This window comes from Harpia harpyja, chromosome 13 (genome assembly GCF_026419915.1).
Source record: "Harpia harpyja isolate bHarHar1 chromosome 13, bHarHar1 primary haplotype, whole genome shotgun sequence".
Lineage (NCBI taxonomy): Eukaryota > Metazoa > Chordata > Aves > Accipitriformes > Accipitridae > Harpia > Harpia harpyja.
In genome coordinates, this window is record NC_068952.1 from 23,723,179 (window position 1) to 23,736,267 (window position 13,089).

Below are 13,089 nucleotides of genomic sequence, written 5' to 3' on the forward strand. Positions count from 1 at the left end.
ATTCGGAACAGCACATAACTGTACATCATCTCATGACACTGCAAAATATCAATCTCTGAAGAACACAACTGTAATGAGAGCAGTGCATGCTTTATAGAACTTGCTGCAAAATAAATAAATATTGCACAGAAAAAGACACTCTCAAATTAAAAAGACATTTAAAGTTTGGGCATTCTTCATTATGGGAAAGAATCTTCCACACTGAGGCCATTATCCATCAGAAAAGCTCCATCTGTGTATAATTATTTCTGATAAATGATATTGAGCTTCATTAAAGAGGTAGTGGGGATGTGAGAGAAGACAGAGAGAGCTCAAGCTGTAAATAAATCTCTCCACTGTACTTCACTTAAAATCACCCCAGCAGGAAGTCATGAAGGATTTTTTTTAATAGGTAATATTTTCAAATGCTCTGCAGGCTGTGCTGCCTAATATCCATCACCTTCAGTGTATGTTCACAAGCTTGCAGCAATTCAGAATGAAGGACACCATTTAATTTCCTTCCCTCCTTCCCACCCCTGTAATCACCTTCCCACCTACCCCCAAGTTCTTCTCGGCCACAAAAGAAACACTTTGTTGTAACACAATTTAATTCTTAACTGAACAAATTTTCAGAAAACCTGACCCAGTAAGCACTGGAGAAGCACCCCGTAACACCAAATAGCAGATCCTGGCTAATAAGCCAGCAGAGGTGCTGAAGCCCCCTGCCCTATGAATGCCCAAATGTGTTGCTGAAGCATAATGTTTTGCTAAATTCTCTAGGAAGGTTGTTTTAAGGCCTTGTTTTTACAGCAGACTAGAGGTTTCCCCTGAAGAGGCGCTGGACAGAAGGAAGGGACGATGGGTGGTCAGCAGCAACTGTGTATGCGAAGGAGAGACAAGAGTTACATGGCAAATTTAGTCTTATTACAAGAACTGGTATCAGAACATTCACATTTGAACCCTACGGTATTTCTGACAATATTCTCAGATAGAAAACAATAACTCAATTTAAAAATTTTATTTTTGTTAGTCTAATAAACTACCACAATCCCAAAATGACACTTTGTGCTCTGTCCACAGCCAATCTACATAAGTAAAAAGTAAATGCAAAGTCTACATACCCGTAAACAGAATAAATACTTCAGCAACTCAGCAAAACCATCCTATGCAAATAGTTAACACAACTGAAAACCAGTGTAGCATATCAAAGATTTTTTTAGTCCTAGTACTTTGTCGGCATTGTTATTTCCAGCAGTTGCCTCAATGCTGAAGAACCAGAGTAGCTCTCGCAATTTCCCACTTAAAAATAAGCATGTTTTTCTTGCAACGTGTACATCTATTTACCAGCCACAATGTAAAGTAAACTCAGCTCAAGAAGGATTCTCTCCATAGAGCACCTTCTAAAATAAAACTACAGTTGGAGGAAAATGAAACTACAAATTACATATTTGACCTTAAGCTGTAGAATGCACATTTTAAAACTCAATATATTAGACACAGGATGAACTTAGATAGAGGTTTAGAATAATTTCAAAGACAACTTTATCTCACTGTGTTTGCTAATCTTTAACATTTTAGCTTACCTTCCAGGAGAAATTTTGCCTGACAGCGTTCAATAAATAAGAACGATGGGTCATGAAAGAAGAGATGGATTACCACATGAAACTTAAATTTTATGCAAGTAACCTAGCAGCAGTCTAGACAAGCATTCATTAGTCAGTGCTATGTGCAACTGCAATAATTAAAAACCAAAAGGTTTTAAAGTCAAACTTCACAAGATATTGGTGTTTATTCTTGAATATAAATATTAATTTACCAGTAATGTGAGAAGGAGTTTCTCAAAATGAGTGCCTCAAAATCGTAATTAAATTGTATACTGCAGTTCAAACACTGTAAAGCTAGTTAGAAACCCCTGTGACCCTTTTTAATTTGTTCTTTGGTTAATGCCATCAATGTCTATTTTGTGAATAACTTCTAACCTTTCCCTTTGCCCCAGAAGACAGGCCATTTACTTCCAAAGGAAGTCAGTGAAACATAAGCCTGAGAATGAAGCAAGATGTTTATGCCTCCTTTGCTGTCACTTAGGACTCGTGCACTTACATTCCTCTTTGCTCGGTGAAGTTACATTCAGTTCTGTCAAAAGTTGCTGGTTGGAGTTAGCGGCCTGCATGGTTAGAGAGGTATTGCTGTTGTCACTGTTCGTTTCTCCAGAGAACAAATCTGACTGGCTGTTGCTTGTGCTGGGAGTAGAGTCATCGTCTGGCTGCTTCTTCTGGAAATCTGTCAAAACCAAGATTTCGTACGTCATCCCACTTGCTCAATCTAATTATCCAATTTTACACAATAAACAGCATAACAAAAATAACCCCAAAACACTGCCAGAGGTATCATCACTCTGATCATTTGTATATGTCATACAACACAGAGTAGCCTTCAAGTTTTTCCTTTACATTTAAAATATCTTAAAAGTTATTGGTTGTTGAAGAACAACAAACGTTTTCAGAACTACACAAAGTTCTTGTTTCCCCAGCCATTCAAGAGCATCCAAAGCTTACCACTGCATATATCAGTATACAGCACATGGCATCATTTTAAAAATAGTTCACACAAAGCATGTACGAAAGCATAAAGGAGCAAACATCGGATGAGGGAAGGACTAAGGCATGTAATGCAAGTATAAGGAAATGATACACTTCTCTAAAAACAATACTTCTCACTGCTGTTATATAAAATCCCACCAGCAACAGTTTTGGTGAAGCCAGTGTAGACAGCTAGGGTTCCAGGTTAGCATGGGGGAGCTGGTGAGGAATTGCCTTTGTATCACTTGTTTGATGTGTGTGCATGTTTCCTCCTTCCTCTCTCCTTCACTTACTCCAACACTGGTATTAGAAGTTTCTCATTGATCCATGACCATAGAGTTAGATATGGGAAGTAAATCACTGCAGTACATTACAGCTACGTACAAATGATTTGGCTTCAAAGTTTTCCTTTTTTTTCTTTTTGGTCAGCAAGTTGCCAAGTCACACTACGTCTCCAAACTGCCCCCGTAGTCCAAATTTTGTGTCTTTGATAGATGCCATCCTCAGGCTGACCTTGCCTCCAAAGCAGATTCAGGTTTGAAGGGAAATACTCTTTTCCTTTTTAAGTGCAAATCCTCACTTGAGGGCTTTTTCCCAAACCCACAGTCTTGGTACCCAATTGATTACAGCATTAGCCTCAGTTCCTACCAGCTACACTACTGGATTTCAGTCTGGCACAGCTCTGCCACTGGATGCCCCCCAGAAACACCCCTCCCAGCCAAGTGGATTTTGGTTTGCTTAACATCCAGTTATTCTCACAGTGCAAAGGCTCCTCTTCCTTTTAAAGAGGCAGTTGAAGATGAAGTGCATCACCTGCTGGTATTCCTAAATACTTTTTTTTTTTTTTTAAATGACATACAAAGGCAGAATTTATTCATTATGCAAACACATACATAAATCAGTATTTGGTTGCTCATTACTATGTCATGACACAGAGGAAAACAGAGCAGTCCACAAATGTGTGCGGATGATGTGTTAGAAACACAGGTTGCCAACATGAGTCACTGGGATTGGGAAGCACTACAGTCAAACAGTCCCTAAATGCTGATTTAGGATTTAAGTGATTTGCCAGAGAAATTAAGCTGTAACTTCTGCTGTGGAATAGTCACCCAGAAGTCCAGCTTGGAGAGGAACAAGCTCAAAGCCAAGGAGCAGGAGGAAGGAGGTGGCAGACAGGAAATCATCCACCTTCACAACACAGCTCTGAAAAACTGGTGGGATGCTTTTTGTCAGGGATGAGTTACTGGACCCAGGGTGATGTCTTACTCAGGCTTCACTAGTTATCAACGAAGTTTCACCCAAGTTGGGCTCCTAGATATTATTAGTGTGTTTGTGCAATCAAGAAAGCTTCAGGCACTTGGATTCTGCACAAGCCACAATCAGACAGCTGCAGCAGTTAGAACTTGAGCCACCGCCCCAGAAGATACCCAACTCTTCATGCCTCTACTGAAGCCACAGTCTTGACAGAAGGGGAGCTCACAGCTGGAGATGTTTTGGGAACCACCGGTCTATAAATAACCAGTACAGAAAATAAAGGAAAATCTCACATGTTGCCTGCAAATACAAGGTGGCTACAAAGATTGTAAGCATTTTACACGAGATTGCATCCAAGGCAGTACACAAAAGTAAAGCTGCGTTGTGTGCATGTGTCAGAAGTGGGAGCAACTCCATCTTCAAGGAGCAGAGCAAAAATAATGGTTACGCTCAATATTATACACCGTGAGCAATCTATAAAATGCATTAAAAAAGAAAGTGTAGAGTTACAGAACAGCTACAGATACTACGAAATATATTAAAATTCAGCAAGTTAAAAATTCTCAGACAGTGGGTTTTGGGGTTTTGTTTGTTTGTTTGTTTTCTAGATAGCTCCAAATACTTTACTCAGGCTGCACTAGCTCAAAAAGGCATTTATAGAGAAACATAACACATTTTTACAAAATGGTCTATATAATAAAAGTTACAGTTCTTTAATGATAGTATGGTAAGTACAAGTGCTACACTGTGTCTCCCAAAGCTGCAAGTTTAAGAGCACATTGACCAAGGTGGTTTTTTGGTTGGTTTTTTTTTTTTTTTTTCTCCTGAAAAACTATTCACTTTTGCAACCTATTGATAAATTCTCCAACCTCAAGGAGAGCATAAAAGGCTGTCAAAAATGGTCATTCAGTGACAGCATTTCCCAACAAGCTTACTAGTGAAACAGTTCAGAGCTGTCACACAGCAGTAAAATCCACCATGGCACTTAAATGCTCTTTGCCTTCATGAATCCAGGACCTCGTGTTCAGAACTAAATTTTACTCAGCCTGCAAATCAATTAACTTTCAAAAAAAGTCTTAGCCTGCTCAGTCGTGTGGAACCTAAGAATATCTCCCATCCCTCGTTTTTAACCACTTTTTCACTGCAGATGAGAGTACTTGAGGAAAGTATTGAGACTGCTAATCTCAAGTGCCCGAGACATACTAACTGTAACTGAAGTTGTACTACTTACACTACAGCCAATTATTAAGAGTTGCATTAGTAATGTGGTGTCAACAGCAATATAGGACCTATTTGTTAACATAGTTTATATAATAAGTTTGACTAAAATTATCAACAGATTTCTGAAATACTGCTTTCTGATTTGTGGTCCAGTATTTACCTGGTACAAATACATATCTAATGACATACTGGATGAGCTGTATTATATTTCTTTGTGTATTAGTGGATGGCATTTGGCTTCTGTTAACCAGGACTCTCGTCAACACAAATAACTTGCAGATCATCTTGATCTCCCCCCAAGCACAATAAAAGCTGGTAACAGTTACAGGAGAGCTGTGTCTTAATAAATCCAATTAAGCCTTAACCACTTCACAAATAGAACAAAAAAACCCCAACAATACATGCAAGACCCTGGCAAGTTTTGAAGGGGAGGCTTTATTCTGATTAAAATCAGAATGTAATTCTGTTGATTGAACAATGACCTCTCCTAATAGTCTCAACAAGGAAAAAACAGACCAAGAACTGGCAAGACATTAATCATAATTTCCAGAAGTTTCTATTTAACTAGGGATGCATGCAAAACACATTTAAATTAATTTTTTCATTCATTTTTACTGACACTTTCACTATGCTAGCAAAATCTGTGCATTGTACTAGCAAAATGCACAATGACTGACCAAAAAAAAAAAAAAAATATCCATCAAATTCACATTCCCCTTTCCTAGTTAATGAAATGTAACTTTTTGCAGAAACTTCAACCGGTACACAGGTTTAGTGGAAACAAGCTTTCTCCTTTGTCAGAAAATATGTTTTCTTTTTCTTCTCAACATTGTCTCCTTTTCTCCACTGCCTTCAGGTTTGGGGTTTTTTTTGGTTGTTGCGGTAGTTGTTTTGTTTTTTTTAAAGTGCAAGATATGCTGGTGTTAGTTACAAGATGGAGCCAGAACCAAAGTAAGATGTGAAAATTAGCCATTTCCTGCATGGGGGAATAACAGAAGAAAAGATCTATCAATAAAATGAATGAAATACATCCAATAAACTATTACTGCATGGTGGAGAAGCTGCTAGTAGTAAGCAGTATCTCTGTTGGTCTTCTAGTTCCAAAATCCTTTTGCTTTGTTGAGTTTAAGGGTTGCACCCAGCATCTCAACTAGCTGAGCAGGAGCAGAAATTCTCAGGCAGGGCTCTAGATGTTAATAGTAAGAGTGTTATTTTTTGTTTTGTTACTTAGGATTTATTTGTGAACAACACAATGACCACGTGCATATATAGACATGATACAAACATTTCATATTCTATATATACAATGAATTCAAATAGTTTAGACTAAAAGAAAGGCAAGAAACCAGATTTGTTTCCAGACATCAGAAGACAAGCTCTTTTGTAAGACAATCTTTTGTCCATTTGTACTCATAAAATAACATTGATAATGAAAGCCATTACCTTTATAGCTTCTGATTCTAACCCATAAAACCAGAGCTGCAACACAAAATCACATCTTCTGCACCGTACTAAAACTCCCTCATACATTTGTCCAGTTACTGTTACCAGGTTAGGGTGAGCAACCAGAAAAAGACCGTCTTCCCAATATGTTCATTTCACCCATTACCTCAAGATCAAACTAACAAATATTTAGAACATCCAGCTTCTTCCATCACCTAAAATACTCTCGATTCTGTGACACAAAAAAAATCAGACAGTCCCAATTCCAGTATTTAGTTTACCTTAGCCACCAACATCCAACAAAATACCTAAGGAAATATTGAGTCCTCAGCTTTTGCTTAACTGTAAGGGGTCTGTAAATTTCAGCTTCTGGTAAGTAACTTCTGTGATTACAATCAGTTGAAACTTGAGGTAAAGGCAAATACAAGCAACATCAGCGTGTCATAAAGCATTTTATTCTGAAAAAGACAGGCATGTCAAAATATTACATGAAATGACTTAATACTAAGCCAGGGCTTTTTCTCATTTGCACTCATGCTATGGTATAAGAAATCATAATATTTATGAAACTCCCAAAGGGTCTGCTCTCCTTTTGGCTTATTTTAAGGGTCAAGGTTACAAACACTTCCTATTCCCTGGTCTATAACTGATGTTTTCATTAATAAGAAATGGGTTCATTCAAATAAACTATGGATGTTGCAAGAAGCATCAGAGTAAACAGCATGCTAAGAGGAGAAAATTAGAGTCTTTAAAGTAATTATTTTCGTTGATAGGCAATATTACACCCCTTCTTTATTCTTCAGTCCTACAGCTCCCATAACTTAGCAGTGTGAACTAGAAAAAAATTATTTGGAGAGTGTTTGCTTCTTACACTGCATTACATGTGCAGTCTGCACAATTTTTATTAGCAGAGCATCTTGTTCTTTTACAAAGCATAAATTAATGTGTTAGTGTCACATCAAATGTCTACTAGTCCATTAGTATCCCAAGGTACACAATAGACTGTTACCTTACTCTAGACTAATCAGAAAACAGTTTCACGCTTAAAAGAAATTGCATTTCAAAAGTACTCTATGGGAAGTAACACAAATATTATGACATTGAAACTGCTACAGTGAAATGTTTACTTTAAGTTGTTGCATAATTTCATTTTTTTTTTCTTCACATGCCTGGAAAAACTGTTCATATATGGCCGTGGAATAGTACTGCAAGTCCTAAAGATTTATTTACTTATTTACTGACAACTCTTCACTGGACTTTTCTGGTTCATAGCTTACTGAAGGCATTTCAAGTGTCATTCATATATAACTACCTTTTGCATAATAAATCAGTGTGAAATGGATAAAACCTTTCCTTTAAGTAAATATCTCAATGCAATCTAAAGCTCCAGTAATGGACTGGCAATAAAACTCTACTTGGGAAGAGAAGAAGAAGTTTTTTTCTTTTTAAGTAACACACAGACAGAAAGATGCACTAGCCCACTTGCACAATTAACACAGATATCCCGCCCTTAGGGGAATGCACCGTAGAATTTGCACAAGCGTTTGGATTAGAAGACAACCACCAAAGTCATAAAACAGAATCAGAGGTAAGTACTGTACAAAATTATATTTATAAATATATATACAATATATAATATATACACATATATAAAAAGGTATTTCTTAATACATCCACAATAACAATAGCAACAATAGGTGGATAAATTGAAAATTAGACTGGAGAGTACGAAATAAATATCGCAGTATATTCTTGTATGAGCTATCACCAGAGCTCATTGTTTTCACAGTTAGGCCCAAAGTACAGGGAAAATTGACAAACCAGCAAAAATATTAGAAAGATGATTTTCCATACAACTGAACTTCATGTAGAATTGTGAGCACATGTGATACAGGAAAGCCATTCAGCTCTTAGGGTTTTTAATCATAAATACAACTTTTTCATTTTTTTCAGGTTTTCTTCAGCAAGAAAAACTGAAATGAATTCTTTATGCTTAGTTATCCTTCATGATTGCTGTACTTTTTAAAATGGCAACACATTATTAATAAGAATTTCAAATAATATTGTAATTTGCATGTTTCATATACTGAACTTTTCATATACACTTCATTCTTTTCAAATGAGTAGAAAAAATACTAGGAAAAGGGCAAAATAAACAAAAAATAAAAAAGATGGATCTGCAAGGGTGGTAGACAGTGAGAACATAGCTGCAATTACATGTATTTATTATTCAGGAATTAGGATCAAGTTATATAGTAAGACTGCCATATTTGTAAAATTACTGGGAAGTTTAACATGATCAAGTTTTTTGGTTGGTTTAAGGGGTTTTATTTTGGTTTGGGGTTGTTTGTTTTGTTGGGTTTTTTGTTTGTTTGTTTGTGGGGGTTTTTGTTTTGGGTTGGGTGGGGTTTTTGTTTGTTTGTCTGTTTTTTCAGAAAGCCTGATGACATTTGAAGTATTTTTGTCTCAAAAAAAGACACTCCTTGCTTAAAGGTGACATTCCATAATAGGCCTTCTTTCCCCTGGCTCTATAAAATGAATGTCCCCCAAAGCTACACAGGAAGCTCCAGATTTGACTACCAGATTTTGCCTGTTATTTAGCAAGAAAATTCATGATTAACTAATAAACAAAGGCTAGCAAGACAACAAGCGTAACATTATTATAAATGACCTTCAGCTTAAGATCCAAGACATTAATAAATATGTATCCAGATATCATTTTAAGGAAGAGAAATGCAGTTCTGTATAAAAGTGAGTAGAAGAATCTACAGTAACTGTATTAATCAGGCTTATAACACCTTACATGACTGCCATGGAAAAAAATTGCCATTTTTACAGCACGTGATCCCACCATCTCCAAAGTAGTTGCGAAATCCTGAATTGATGAAAAAGGAATTTCATTATCATCTACAAAAGTATCCTCTGAGAGTGACTTCCACACAGACCAAACACTCCTTGTTCCACCTGATAATAACAATTTCCTCACTGTAGCTACTTCAGTACTGACCAGAAACAAGGTCACTGAAACCCCCTGTAAATAAAATTTTAAAAACCCTTGTGTCACATTTCCTATTGTTACTTAAAGTAGCATGCTTACATCATTTCAACTAAAATTTCATTATTCCATAAAACTCACCAACATAAAGAAGAATAAATATTATTGCCTGTCATCACAGGATCCAAAGTACTGAAGCTATGAAGAATAAACTACTATTTTAACAATGCCCTTTAAATTTCCTGTTACAGAATCCCTAAGGTCCACAGTTAGCATTCGTATTTTAATTCATTACAGAGCATGCATGGTGATAAAGTACTATACAAAGGTACTATTACATTGTAAAACCTAAAATCAATGGGGGGGCTAGCTATAGCACCTGCATCTGACAGTGGAACTAGGAAATTAAGACAATTTATTACTGTCGTGGTTTAACCCCAGCCAGCAACTAAGCACCATGCAGCCGCTCACTCACTCCCCCCCCACCCAGTGGGATGGGGGAGAAAATCAGGAAAAGAAGTAAAACTCGTGGGTTGAGATAAGAACGGTTTAATAAAACAGAAAAGAAGAAACTAATAACGATAATAACAACACTAATAAAATGACAACAGCAATAATAAAAGGATTGGAATGTACAAATGATGCGCAGTGCAATTGCTCACCACCTGCCGATCGACACCCAGTTAGTCCCCGAGCTGCGATCCCCCGCCCCCACCCCCCCAGTTTATACACTAGATGTGGCATCACATGGCACGGAATACCCTGTTGGCCAGTTTGGGTCAGGTGCCCTGGCTGTGTCCTGTGCCAACTTCTTGTGCCTCTCCAGCTTTCTCACTGGCTGGGCATGAGAAGCTGAAAAATCCTTGACTTTAGACTAAACATTACTTAGCAACAACTGAAAACATCAGTGTTATCAACATTCCTCACATACTGAACTCAAAACATAGCACTGTACCAGCTACTAGGAAGACAATTAACTCTATCCCAGCTGAAACCAGGACAATTACCCAACTAATTTGAGACAGTATGGATTCTTGAATCTGTATCAAAGGATATTGGTAATAATCCAGTCCAAGGGGAAAGCATGAACTTTAAACAAAAAGCGTGGAAAGCAAAGCGACCACACCTTGATCATGACTGCAAGAAATATTTTATTTTTCAATGATATGTAGAGTGGGAATTCATTAGGAAGAACATCTACCAAAATGGGCCACTAGTAAAACACCAACCAAGTGGCAGCTTGCCATGGATTCTTACATGCTGCCACTGCAAAGGATTGCAATGACAATAATTTGATCAACTCTAGCAAGAAACAAAAAAAAGAAACTCCAGTACCCAACAGCCAGGAAAAGTAAACTGATATAAGGTTATGGAATAGTCTGTAAACCTAACTGGCTGCAGCTACTTGAAGGATCCATTTGGCATTTAAGAGGAACAATCATTTAACATGATCTGAGGGTAATACAACAGTGGAGATATAACAATTAAATATAGGAGAGTTTAAAAAAAAAGTACCTGGTGAAAACATCTAAGCAGCTGTGATCTACAGAATTTATTCTAAAAGAAGACTTGGAAAATGTGTAACATGAGCATTTAAAAACAGACAAGACAAAATTCTAGAAAATACTCAAAAGTGTAAGTTTATAATTGAATAAGACCAGCACACAACCTATAGAAACCACAACTCTACCACTGCCCTAAACGTCTGTATCTTTTTCTCTAGAATTCTTTTAGTACTAGCACCCCTTTATGAAAGTAAAAAAATTAATAAGAAATGTCCCATTTCAAATTAAATTCACAGTGATGATACATCAAAATTTATGCTCCTAAAGGGGGACAAACATTCATTTTGATTAGAAGACTCTGATCCATAAACCCATAAACCAAGCACTTTGCAATAGTAGTGAGTCATATGAAGTAAACTAATGAAGTGAACTTCTCGAGGTGCTTTTGTAATAAACGAGAGACCTTGAAAATGGGACTGTTAACTGATAGAAATAGAATTTAATTATCATTCATATTTATTCTGGACACTTCATTCACCAGGCACGTAGGAACTAATATTGTTTTAATAAAAGAAATGTTTCAATTAGCTTTTCTTGTACTGGAGCTATCTTTTAAGTCACCTTATCATACCCTTTCCAATACCTAGAGAGAACCCTCCAATTTCAAAATGCTTGAAAATGCTATTATTTTTTAATTAATTCCTCCAGTCTAATTTATGTGGTTCCAATTAAAGTGAACATTTGCCTCATTTTCTGTCAATAATAGTCACATTTATAGTTCAAGCATTCCCAAATATTTGGCTATACTATAAATCATCAGGATTTTCACAAGGGATAAAAGGCCTTTACAGTAAATTAAACCTTTCTACTACTAACCCACAAACCCCTCATCAGTTCCCTCTCCCTCATCTCCCGTTAAGGCACCTTAATAACTACCATTACCAAAACTCTCAAAACATCCCTCGGAATTACTCACTTATCAGACTCTCTTCCCCAATCTCCTTTGAACAGCACAGAGGCAAAGCTAAAGACTGTTCTAGAAGAGAGGGAGAGCAGGCACTCTTATTTATTTCCTGGCCTCACTTCCCCACAGCCAACTCAACCCTTTGAAATGTGTGCCTGGGAAAGTATTTTATTGCTATTCAGGTTTTACCACCAAAGCAATGAATGGCGAGGTGAAGTATAAGGGGTGAGCTTCTTCCCATTGTTCTCAGCCTTACTGGAATCTGATGCTGCTTCTTGTAATAAATATCTGCCTTTCATATGCAGTAGCTAGAGAAAAGCGTGGAGAGGAAACTCCAAGTCTGACAGTCCTCAGGTGTTGGGGCGAAAACTTTGCCATGGTTGGAGTTTATACGAGCAATTTCTGACTGCAATAATCTACAATAATATATAAAAAAAACCCCAGGTCCTGTTTCAAACACACAAGTGAAAAAGCTCACTGGGAACTCATCTGACATCTCTGTGCCTTAGCTTCAATCTCCACATTTTACTAACTTCCCAAAGGAGTCCAGGAGCTTAAGGGAGTAGCTGTAGTCTCCCACTTACCATCCCCTCCCTCCTATTCTGTAATCACACAGAAATGCACAAGAGCAGTGTTCAACCTACTGACAAAAAACTGCAGAAGTTCAAGGACCAAGAAAAGGAAAGTTGATCTAGATCTATGAATCCAAAAGGTCAAACACAGCAAACTCTCACTAGATGCAGTTACTGCAAACCACTGTGTTACATTAAATTCTGACTGTGGAACACTATGGCTCAGAAACCCAACCCCAACCTAAGCACCCCTTGTTTATTTCCAGCGGACTTGAAATATATATATTTCTTTACCAGTCTTTTAGGAGCAAAAATATGAATATGCACAGATATCAAAGAACTGCCTACATAAAATAAACATCACTTAGGCCTCTCTGTGTGCAACAAAACATGCTGAAGTTTTGAGTTAATAAAAACAATTTCTTTTTTATTCCTATTTATTAAAATTGTCTTCTAGAAGAATATAGTAGAAATGTTGAATTCAAGTCAATGACAACACACATTTTCATTATTAGCCAACAAATCCCAAAGAAAATAGCTGGAGCACATCTCGAAATTTGAAACCAGTGCATAATGG

At 37.1% G+C, this 13,089-nt stretch overlaps 1 protein-coding gene across 5 annotated transcripts in view; it reads right to left on the minus strand.

The window, feature by feature from the left end:
• ZFAND3 (zinc finger AN1-type containing 3) overlaps positions 1 to 13,089 on the minus strand; it is a 147,094-nt gene that overhangs the window by 47,398 nt on the left and 86,607 nt on the right. For all 5 annotated transcript variants that reach the window (XM_052806635.1, XM_052806636.1, XM_052806638.1 and 2 more), the window contains one exon: positions 2,080 to 2,259. In XM_052806635.1, coding sequence (XP_052662595.1) covers positions 2,080 to 2,259 — 180 coding nt within the window. The remainder of the gene's footprint in view (positions 1 to 2,079; positions 2,260 to 13,089) is intronic.